This window comes from Geotrypetes seraphini, chromosome 11 (assembly GCF_902459505.1).
Source record: "Geotrypetes seraphini chromosome 11, aGeoSer1.1, whole genome shotgun sequence".
NCBI classification, from domain to species: domain Eukaryota; kingdom Metazoa; phylum Chordata; class Amphibia; order Gymnophiona; family Dermophiidae; genus Geotrypetes; species Geotrypetes seraphini.
This window is the reverse complement of record NC_047094.1, coordinates 27,106,513-27,118,585: the sequence shown is the minus strand read 5'-3', so window position 1 is coordinate 27,118,585 and position 12,073 is coordinate 27,106,513. Positions and strand designations below refer to the sequence as shown.

At 45.6% G+C, this 12,073-nt stretch overlaps 1 protein-coding gene across 4 annotated transcripts in view; it reads right to left on the bottom strand.

Moving 5' to 3' along the window:
• Positions 1-12,073, bottom strand: part of DNAH3 (dynein axonemal heavy chain 3) — a 294,020-nt gene that overhangs the window by 18,834 nt on the left and 263,113 nt on the right. For all 4 annotated transcript variants that reach the window (XM_033963933.1, XM_033963934.1, XM_033963935.1 and 1 more), the window contains 3 exons: positions 8,730-8,884; positions 1,779-1,946; positions 217-359 (listed from right to left, as the gene is read on the bottom strand). In XM_033963933.1, the coding sequence (XP_033819824.1) occupies positions 217-359; positions 1,779-1,946; positions 8,730-8,884 (466 nt within the window). The remainder of the gene's footprint in view (positions 1-216; positions 360-1,778; positions 1,947-8,729; positions 8,885-12,073) is intronic.

Genomic DNA, 12,073 nt, shown 5'->3' with positions numbered 1-12,073 from the left:
ATCATGTCTTTGTCTAATATTTGCAGAAGTAAGGGCAGAAAGCAGATTTGGGCAGAATTAAAACCACCCGTTAAAAATGCTCAGTGTAATGATAAGGAAAACTGCTGAACAATAATCGACTGCCATAGTAAACATGTTCTTGAAGTCTGCAGCATTTTCTCGTTATAACAGCAGTATTTTAATAGTTTCTTTCTGATCCTATAGAGTACAACATACCTGTTGAACCTGATAAGTTCCTGTCTAAGGACAGTGTTCATGGATTCCTCATAGACTACCGGATATTTCATCATCACCATTTCTAGATTGAAATCATTTGGTAATTTGGAAAGGATATCGCCAGCCAGTTCTTGAACAACTTCCTGAAATGATGTATGAAGGATAGTCCTTATTTGGAAGGTCATTTTCAGAGAGCTTGTGATGTTTGCAAGTTCTTAGTACTTGCAGGCCTGCAAATTTAGGGGTCCTTTTTTTAAGGTGGGCTAAATGATTTAGCGTGCACTAAAGATTAATGTGCACTAAATGCTAAGACATACATTATATTCTGATGGTCATTTTAGCATATAATAATAATAATAACTTTATTCTTATATCCCGCCTGTAATCTTGCGACTTCTAGGCGGTTTACAATAAACTAAACTGAAAATACAATCAAGAGAAGTTTTACATACAGCGAATTAGAGAGTATAGCAGTGTATATCTCGTATAACTACTTAAAGAGTATAGCATTGTACATCTGATAACATTAGTAATGTTAACGTCAGTTTGTGTGTTGCAAGGCCAGGAAGCGCCAAGTTGTTTACACAGAAGTAGAAATATTCCGTAAGTTCATATAGTGTTCATGTTTAGTGATTAGGGGTTTGGGGTTAACAGTTGCAAGTTCAGGTGTGTGGTGATGTTACGAGGGGGGTTGATGTTCCGGTTCATTACCTAGGTATTTCAAACTCCTTAATTTAATTTAAAATATGAACTACAGCCATCTTCTATCAAATAGATCTGAAGCAGGGAGCCAAGAAGGGGAATTGCTAAATTATAACATTAATATAATTGTGTGTTCAAATCTTTATTCATTTTCCAAAGTTAACAAAAATGCAGTACAGTATCTGCACAAACAACATTATTCATATATGCATTTATAATCAATCAAAATCCCCACAGCAAGATAAGAACCCCCCCCCCAACCAATACCTTGCAAGAGAATAAAACCATGACATAAATATACCTCTCCCACCCTCCCTCCCCCTGAGTGTGTGTGCAATATACCAACAGAATCAAAGGAAAAAAACCAATTACAACGCATCTATAAAAGATATCAAAGGGCCTCAAATTAACTTAAATCTCTTAGTATGACTCATTATATCTGCATTCATTTAACACAAACAAAAACATTTGAAGATAGCGTGAGCTAGGACCTAATAGAGTAAAAGTCTTTTTTATTTTGTTTATACCACAGTGCCGGCATAGGGTTGGAGAGGACAGAGAGGGGTGGGGTGGGTAAAGAGGCTACAAAATAAACCTGCAGGGATGGTTGGGAAAAAACGCCCAATTGGGTGGGAAAAATGAATTGAATTGAATCAAAATATCGATTCAATGGGCCAAATCGAATCAAAATTTTTTCTCCCTGAATTGGACAGCATAGTAGTAAGTTCTCCTGCATTAACTCTGCATTAGCCAGTTAGATCCAAATGTGCCCTGGAATCAGAGTTTCAGCTTATAACCTAGAAAATCTACACGAAAAATTGGACCCTGTATGGTTTGTTTCTATTTTTATTTGGTTTTACCTGAGGAGACTTGCCACTTCCAGCTGTTTGTCTTGGTAGTGTCAATAGCACCCCGTCAAACAGCTGGTTTGTCTCTTGGTTATCTTTTGTGATGTCAGCATTCTCGTGCAGCCCGAAGACTTCAGGATGGGTTATAAGAGGTAAGCTTCTCAAATAATCAATATATGACTGGAAAAAAAGACATGATTGTAGGAGGTTAGAGAGAAAAAACAAATTAGAACAAGATAAAACAAGTTGGAGACTTTAAAATTTCACACTATACACCTGAACTTAATAAAGCACAAAAACAGTTTTATGATGAGAAACTTAGGGCTACAATGTCACACGCGCTAGCCGCTATCAACTCCTCTTGAGCAGGCGGTAGTTTTTTGGGTAGCACGCACTATAGCGTGCGCTAATCCAGTGTGTGCGCTAAAAACGCTAGCGCACCTTTGTAAAAGGAGCCCTTAGTAGATCTACAGACAACCACCATTTACTGTTTAAACTTTGGAGACCATTAACCTCATCTTTGAAAAATGAATGGCGTTCTCAAGTACCAGAAGCTGAGGTTTTAACTCATTTTTTTCTGGATATAATGTCAAATGTGACTCGGACATGAGGTCATGGACTGAAACTGAGGGGCAACAGGTTCAGGACAAATACCAGGAAGTTCTTTTTCACACAGCGAGTGGTGGACACTTGGAATGCTCTCCCGGAGGAGGTTGTGGCGAAGATCACCATTCTGGGATTCAAGGGCAAGTTGGATGCACACCTTCTTGCAAATCACATTGCAGGATACAGGTCTTCAACAGGCAACACCTAGCTTGGCCGCCGCGTGTGCGGGTCGCCGGACTAGATGGACCCAATGGTCTGATCCGGTGAAGGCATGCATTTCTTATGTTCTTACTATTCACTCCTCTTTCTTTTTAGGGCTGTTTTCTCTGGTTTGCATTTATTTTTTTGATGAAGCTGCTTCTCCAGCAGACAGATATTGAGCCCATTTCTATCATGTAACAGAAGACCAAATTAGATTAATATTCCAAAAATTAAGTTGATCTTCTTGCTTCTTAGATCCTTATCCTTCAGCTAGCAAAATTTAACATTAACCGCTTTTAAGAAGCGATCCCCTCTCCTGATATCATATCCTCTCCCCTCTTCCCTTTATTCTTTCTTTTTAATTTTGTTTTTAATTATGTAATTATCGACTTCCCCCTCCCCTTTTACCAACAAGCTCATGTCCGTATTTGTAATTTGTCTTTTTAATGTTCACTCTTTCCCCCACCCATAATAATTATTTTAACCTTTCATTTTTTAGTATTGTAAACCGGCTAGATGCATGTCGATGGTTGATATATTAAAATTAATAAAACTTGAAACCTTCCTTTATAAGCAGTATAATGAATTACAGATTTGATAAATCATTTTTAGAAGAAAGTGAGATGAATAAACCAGTAAAACAATTACATTTATTATACTCAAGTCAATACGTCAAAATATGTCCAATAAAATCCAGATATAATTACTTGATTGGGAGACAAATCTTTCTGATGAAGTCCTGACTAGGATCCCAGTTTCGGCTGTGTCGTCATACAACATTGACATTTTTTTTAGCTTTCGATTTTATATTATCAAGATTTACCAATGGGAATCAACTTTTGCTCAAGTCCCCTGAAGAAGGCTCAACTGAAATTGGGATCCTAGTTGGGACTTCATCAGAAAGATTTGTCTCCTAATCAAGTGATTATATTTGGATTTTATTGGACATATTTTTACCTATGGACTTGACTATATGTAACTGTTTTGGTATTTTAGATATTTAACTTGCCTCTTTTGTTGGATATATTCATGCTCAGTTGAGGCGAGTCTGTCTTTTTTCTCTTTGTTTTGCTTTTTTAAAATCATTTTTTAGACCAGTTATTTCCCTTCTACTTTGGGTCAGATTATGCTTTCTCTACTTATGAAATCTACTAAAACCTCTCGTTGCCAGAAAATTATTGCTCAATTATTAATATTCTAATACTCACTAAATTTAATGGAATCAATAGTGATTATACAACTTGGAATTTTTAAATAAACATTCGATACCAATCATTGATTCTTCTCTTTTCCTTTTCTTTTTTAGCACACAAAAGGGGGGAGGGAGTTGGGAATAATTTTACATAATATGTTATAATCTAATATAATAAAATGGTAAGCCGCGCATGTGCACTTCCTATGTGTGCGTCCGTTTTCCGTGAGCTGTAGCGACCAATAGGAAGTGCGCATGCGCGGCTTACGGTCTGGCCTCACGCGAGGCAAGACAAGTGGCATGCGCGCCCTTCCCTGCTCTCCACCTGCGGAGCGGCGGCTGACAGCCACTAGCACCCCCTGCCCTATCCGTCGCCTCCCGGCTCCAGCGGCGTAGGCAGCACTATAAACACGCTGCTTCGCGCCCTTCTCTGCCGCGTCTCTGATGACATCATCGGAGACAGACGCGGCAGAGGAAATCGTCAGTAGAAGGCCGCGAAGCAGCGTGTTTAAAGTGCTGCCTACGCGGCTGGAGTCCCAAGGTTTGTCGGCGGTGGGAGGGTCAGGAGCAGGCCGGATCGACAACGGCAGTAAAAGAAGGGGGAGGGGCCGAACGGAGCAGGTAAGAGAAGGGAAAGGGGGAGTGGGGGAAAATGCTGCTACTGCTTCTACACAGGAAAGGGGGGGATAGGAGGGAAATGTTGTTGCTGCTGCATAGGGAACTGGGATGGAAATGCTGCTGCACAGGGAAATGGGTAAAAATGACAGACAGACAGCGGGAGGGAGGGAGACAGAAAGAAAGAAAGAAAGACACAGGGGCAGGGAGAGGGACAGAAAGACAGACAGAGAAAGGGGGCAGAGAGAGAGTCAGCAGGAGAGGGAAAGAGGCTGCTTTGGGGGGAGGGGTGTGCTTGGGGCAAACAGCTTTGCTCTGGGGGGAAGACAGAAGGGGCCATGGAGAGACAGGGAGAGGGATAGGGGGCTGCTTTGGGGGGAGGGGTGTGCTGGGGGGAGACAGAAGGGGCCATGGAGAGATAGGGAAAGGGGACAGACAGCTTTGCTCTGGGGGGAAAGACAAAAGAGGGCCATGGAGAGACATTTGGGGGGAAGGTGGGTGCTGGAGGCAGACAGCTTTGCTCGGGGGTAGAGGGAGACAGAAGGATACAGACAGCGGCCAAGGAGAGAGAGATAAAGAAACACAGACAGACAGACCCGTTAATGTAACGGGCTTAAAGACTAGTATGCTATTTAATATGTGTGTTTATTCCTATTGAAAATGTGATAAAGGATGGATGGTTGGGGGAGGGTTATTGCATCACTAGATTTTTATGTGGTAGAGATTAAGGTGCTATTGTGGAAAATTTTGTATAATATATTTTTTTGTGCACTTGCTGTTCAATTTGAAAATGAATAAAGAATTTAAAAAAATAAAATAAAATAAACATTCGATACCGAATCCTTTTTAGAATGGTTTTCGGAACTGTTATAGTACAGAGACTTAGGGTTCCTTTTATTAAGCTGCAATAGCGATTTTAGCATACGCTGAATTTTCACGCATGCTAGACCTTAACTCCAGCATTGAGCTGGCGTTAGTTCTAGCCACGTAGCGTGGGTTTAGTGCGTGTTAAAATCCTGCGTGCGCTAAAAACACTATCGCAGCTTAGTAAAAGGAGCCCTTAATTCCTCTAATTGATTTCCAAGATTCAAAATTTATTAAGTAAAAAGTGCTGTGCTATTTTGTTGCAATTTGATTTGTCAGCAGCGTTTGACATCATGGACCATAATATATTTATCGTTCACAACTGGGAATTGATGGAAATGTATTGAATTGGTTACTTGATTTCCTGGCCACTAGATCATATGAAGTAAATTTTAATGCTAAATATCTTCTGCATGGTCACCATTGTCCCCAGTATTATTTAATGTTTATATGACTACATTAATGCCAGCTTTTACAAAGCAACGGTATAAGTTATTACCGCAGGCCAGTGAGGTAAATTCGCTGACGCTCACAGAATCCTTATAAGCGTTGGAGTATTTACCTCGCTAGCCCATGGTAGAAAACTCTACTGTGGCTTTGTTAAAGGAGTCCTAAGTTTGTTGCCTTTGGGTCCAGGTGAATTTCTTTTTATTTAAGCTGATGATATTTACAGTATATATTGCAGAAGGTAAATTCGGACTTGAAATTTTTGTCTTCTAACAAAGATAGAAGGGTATAGATAGCGGATTACTATACAGATCCTGGACCTGATGGGCCGCCACATGAGCGGACTGCTGGGCGTGATGGACCTCTGGTCTGACCCAGCAGAGGCAATGCTTATGTTCTTATGTTCTTATATGTTCCTATATAGCCAGACTTCAGTGTTGGTCATCTAAATATTATATAAAGCTAAACCCTACTAAAACCAAATTGTTATGTTATTTAGATCCCCCCCAAAAATATTTTTAACACTGGAGAACCATTACTTATAGGAAAATCTACTAGAGTATTAGGGCATAATTTTGGACTCAAATCTTACTTTTCAACAACTGATAACTTATTTAGAAAGTGATTTTTCAGCTTTTTTAGCTAAAATCTATTTTATCTCAAGTCAGTCAGATCACTTCGTAGTTCTTGTTCAGTCAATTGTATTGTTTCAACTGGATTACTGCAATTCAGTTTATTGTGGTCTCAGTATAGGAAATTTAAGGCAACTACGGTTAATTCAAAATACCGTAGCTAGGCTGATTTTTAGCAAATCTAAATTTAGCATGTTTCGCCTTTGTTGAGAAGACTACATTGGTTGCCTCATAGTTCTAGAATTAAGTCTAAAAGTGCCTGCATTATTTCTAAAATCTATCATGTCAATCTGCAGAACCAATTGCTGGTATATCTTTAATATCAAACATTGTTAGACAAGTCATTCGCAGATCTATTCATGCACATTCTTTGGTGTATCCATCTTTTAAGGGCATTCAATCTAGGTCTTTATTTTCTCATTCTTTGTCATTTATTTTTTACTTCCATTTGGAATGAATTACAACTTAATCTAAAAATGTGTACATCTTTTTTTCCAAATCTTTATTCATTTTAACATATACATCAAGGCCCTGATTCTCCAAAGTGCATCCCGATTTTAGGCGTCCTACAGCTGTCTAATCAGCCAATCGGGATGCACGTTTTAAAAAAAAAAATGCTCCCCAGGCAAGCCTGAAGGCGCCTCCGGGAACCTAGGGAGACCCGCAAGATGCCTAAGCTCGTCTAAGGGCCTTAGGCTGAACCTAGGCGGCCCTACGCGTCTCCCTAGTAGAGGAGAAGCTTAAAATGTAGGCCAGCAAAATGCTGGCCTACATTGTAAGTAGACGCGGCCGCTATACTTATCGTGGCAAGGGATCTCTCTGCCGCTATAAGTATAGCGGGCCGCGGCCCCCTGACCAGGAGGGTGCCCAAACCCTCTGCCGAAGACGCACCCCCCCTGACACTACCGACCGCCCCCGACCGCCCCCCGACACTACCGACCGCACCCCCCCCCCCGACATTACCGATCTCCCCCCCCCCGACAATATCGATAGCTGGCAGGAGGGTGCCCAATCCCTCCTGCCCGAAGACGCACCCCCCCCGGCGCTAACAACCCCCAAACCTCCACTCCACCAAACCTGTTCTTAGATGGGTCTTGCACGTCTTGAGCCGGCAGGCACGCCTCGTCGAAATGAAGCGGGCCCGCCCCTTCCCGGCCCATCCCGCCGAAGCCTAAGGCCTGATTGGCCCAGGCTCTAGAAGCCTGGACCAATCAGGCCTTAGGCATAGCGGGTCCGCCCATCCCCACTTAATCTAAGGCCTGATTGGCCAAACAGACCTTAGACTTTGTGGGGATGGGCGGACCCGCTATGCCTAAAGCCTGATTGGTCCAGGCTTCTAGAGCCTGGGCCAATCAGGCCTTAGGCTTCGGCGGGATGGGCCGGGAAGGGGCGGGCCCGCTTCATTTCGACGAGGCGTGCCTGCCGGCTCAAGACGTGCAAGACCCATCTAAGAACAGGTTTGGTGGAGTGGAGGTTTGGGGGATGTTAGCGCCGGGGGGGGCGTCTTCGGGCAGGAGGGATTGGACACCCTCCTGCCAGCGAAAGATATTGTTGGGGGGGGGAGATCGGTAATGTCGGGGGTGGGGTCGGTAGTGGGGGGGGGGTGCGTTTTCGGGCAGAGGGTTTGGGCACCCTCCTAGTCAGGGGGCCGCGGCCCACTATACTTATAGCGGCAGAGAGATCCCTTGCGATAAGTGTAGCGGGCCGTGTCTAATCTAACCCGTTTCTCTAACCCGCGTCTGTAACATGGACGCCAGTTACAGAATCGGGGTTTAGTTTAGGCCGATTCTGAATAGGACGCCTCTCCCGGGCGTCCTATTCAGAATCAGGGCCTAGGTGTCTTGCGGGCCTCGCCTTCAATATAGGCGGTCTGCCTGGGGAGCATTTTTTTTTTTTAAACGTGCATCCCGATTGGCTGATTAGACAGCAGTAGGACGCCTACAGCTGCCTAAAATCGGGACGTACTTTTAGAGAATCAGGCCCCAAGTGTACATTAAAATATGAACACAACATATTACATTATCACTTGATAATTCCATAACAATATATACCTAAAAGATTTATATCCCACCCCATCTCATATCTATACATGAATAATATAATTCCTATGTATATTAATCAATTAAATTATGCACATATATATTAAATTATCATAACCCACCCATCCCCCATCCCCCCATCCCCCCCATTGAAAGCCTTTTTTTCAAATACTTTTAGAATGATTAATATTGTAATAGTACTTTATATTAATAATCCTTTTTGTGAACCACCTCGAGCCTAACATTAGTTTGGGAATGATGTGGTATAACAAGATGAAAGATTAGATTAGATTAGATTAGACTAGACTAAATAGTTTAATCTAAATATTTACTATGCATATATCCAGTGGTTTTCACATTTCATTACCTGATATGGGCCATGTGGTGGAATATAATAGATGTCCCCAGCTGAAACTCGGTACATCTCCTGTTCTATATCTTTATTATAGAAAATGGACAGAAGTGACAGGAGCAGCCTCCGATCTTTGTCATCTGTCACTCTCCCACCATAGTTGCATTCACCTATTTAAAGGAATATCAAAGTGAGACTGACCCGTTTCCAAATAAATTAGACATATTCTTAAATGGAAATATTGCATAAGTCCTATAAAAACAGCAATACTCAGCCCTTCTCAAATTAAAATTGCCCTTTGAAATCTTTATAACTGAAATGTTTTAAGCGATTGTCTTGACATTGAAGCAATCGTGCTTAGAAGAGTATCACAAATAACCTTGAGGCAATAATCACTTATGAAGCACCAGTCACATTTGTTCTGTATAAAAAAAAATTCCTAATGGTTATACATATAACTTTCTTTTTGTTTATCAAACAGCCAAAGTTGTACATTTTAGAAAAGAGCTTGCTTTGGGGGCAGAGCAAGGGCAGGTTAAAAACCTGATATTGAGTAGGAAAATTCAGCCACTGAGAAGGCAAATTTTTTTTTTTTTTTTTTAATTCTTTATTCATTTTATAACTTACATCAAGTGCACAGTAAGTATCAAACAATTATAATACAACATCACTTGTAAAGTCTTCAATATCATACACCAAGAATAAAAAGCCCGAGAGCCTGTCTCGACGGGCGGCTCTAACGCGGAGCTGGGGGCCCGCGTTGCCGTCCGTCGGGATGATAGATAGGAGGGGGCAGGTAGGCAGAAAATATTTTAAGAAGGGAGGAGGTCTTTCCCACCGTGGGAGGGACCTCCTATAGGTTAAATTGGGGCCGCAGGGTTGCGTGGGTGGGGGGGTATATAAGCCGAGGGCTCGGAGGACCGTAACGATTTCCGGTCCTCCGAGGCAGCTTTCGGCGTTATCGGCGGAGTCGGGCGGTCTGGGGCCTACCACGTGGCGTTTTACCTTTACCGGTGCGGTGGCTTGTGATCGCGTGATGGCTGCTCGGTGCATCGACGACTCCATTGATCCCTGCGAGCTGTCCCTTATGGCCGGAGATTCTTTAGATGAGGCGGACCCGGAGCCGGTGAGTAATGCGGCTGGGAGGGGTAGATCTTTGCCTCCAAGGCGCTCCCGTTCGGCAGCCCGAACGGCGATAGCGCTGGAGGTTGCAGGGGTGGTGCCGGCTCTGACTGTTGGCGCGGGGTCGACCCGCAGGGGCGGTGGCAGGAGGCCGGTTGTCAGGGGGAGGAGCCGCGGGGCGTCTCAGTGTGGGGCCGGGTTACGGGTAACTCCCGCGGGGGCCTTCGGGGGGGTTATGGGCCCTCCTTCTGCTGGGGTTCCTGCAGCATCCAGCTTGCCGGTGGCTGTGCTGGATGCCGTCGGGATGGCCAGGGATGGATCCGGTTTAGACCAGGGGGGGGAGGCGGCTTCTTCCATAAGGGGGGGAGAATCTGTGGCGAGGGGGTTGTTAGATCCTCCGGCCCTTCCGTCTACGTCGGGGACGGGTCAGGGGTTCCCGGTCAGCTCTCCGGGTTGGTGGCCGCCTTGGTTGTCGGGGCCTTGGGGGGCTCCTTGGGGTTCTGTTCCCTGGGCAGTGGGTCCGCCTCCGCTTCCTGGAGCTGTTATGCCTCCGCCTTGGGGTGCTGGGGCTATGGTAGGTGGTGGCCCGCGGGGTTTTGAGGGGATGGGTGAGCAACAGCCGGGGGCTAGGAATCTGGGGCTAACATACCCTCATACCGTGCAGGTTGCTGGCCCCTCTTTGGATTTTTTCCCCCAGGATGTCATCGCTGGACGGGAGAGCAGTGCCGGAACGTCTGCGGTGAACGTATCGAGCACCGGACAGGCTGCTGCTCATCAGCCGAGAGTCGAGGAGCCGGAGCGAGCAGATCGTGGAAGTTCGGCGATGGTGGTTGCTTCGGAAGGCGCCACTCCTGGAGCGGAGGTTGCCGGACGCAGGATTGACAGCGACAGGACCACGGGTAACATGGCCCTTGTGGCTGGGTGTGGGGGCAAAGGGAGGAGGGGGAGGGGAAAGGGGAAGGGGAAGAGTAAGAAGGGCCGTAGGGCTAGGGCTTCTTCTTCGTCCTCTTCGTCTTCTTTAACCTCCTCTTCTTCTTCTTCGACGTCGTCTTCTTCGTCGGAGTCACTGAGGCGGGTTGCGGGTGCGGGGCAAGCACAGGAAGGTGACGATCGGGGGGCCCCTGCCCTCGTGGCGCTATCGGAATTGTGGGAAAAGGTTCCGCGGTCCCTGCGTCGTAAGATTAGGAAGCGTGCTTGTATTGATGTTTTTCAGCTTTTAGAGGGTCGGGTGCGCGGACGTAAGAAGAAAACTAAGAAGGCGGTAGGGAAGCCGAAGGTGGGGTTGGTGTCTCGCAATGTCTTGAACTGGACGCGGGCGTTCCTGAGGTTAGCCAGTGTCTGGGGGCGAGAGCGTCCTCAGGACTATGGTCTTCTGCTGGCCTATGGGGACTCCATTCTGGATGCTTATCAGCGGTTCGGTGGGTGGGCGTGGCTTAATTATGATGAAGCGTTTCGGGATAAGATGGAGGAGAACAGGCACATGTCTTGGGGCACGCAAGACATCAATTTGTGGTTGACGCATATGGCGAAACCCGGTGGGTCTGTTCCGAGTGCTTCTGGTAAGACGGGGTCTTCATTCCCTGTGGCAGCTCGTTCCTTTCGTCCCCCGGGAGGTCCTGGGGCGGGGGGTGGCCCAGGCGTCTGTTGGCTCTTTAATAAATCGTCCTGTTCCTTTCCAGAATGCCGCTTCCGTCATGCCTGTTCCTCGTGTGGGCAAGCGCACTCGGCGCTCAAATGCCCCAAGAGAGGAGTTGGGGCGCCTTCCGCCCCAGCCAAGTGACTTGGGGGATCAGGGGTTGCCCACTCCGGTCCGGGTGGATGTCATGCAGCCTTGGTTGGACCAATACAGGGATGTTAGGGCGGCAGGGGTTTTAGCTAAGGGATTCCGCGAGGGTTTTGTAATTCCTTGTTCGATGCCTCAATCTAATGTGCAGGCTTCTAACGCGTCTTCTGTATCTCAGTTGCGGGAGGTGGTGAGGCGGAAGTTGCGTGAGGAACTCGACAGGGGGCGGGTTGCAGGTCCCTTTCGGGAGCGCCCATTCCCGGTGATGGTGTTGTCTCCGTTAGCGATCATTCCTAAGAAGGAGCCTGGTAAATACCGTTTGATCCATAATTTATCCAGACCTGTGGGGCACTCAGTGAACGATGGCATTCCTCGTGACATCTGTTCGGTTCGATATGCTTCTTTCGATAGTGCTTTACAGTTGGTGCGCATTGCTGGCCGTGGAGCCTTGTTA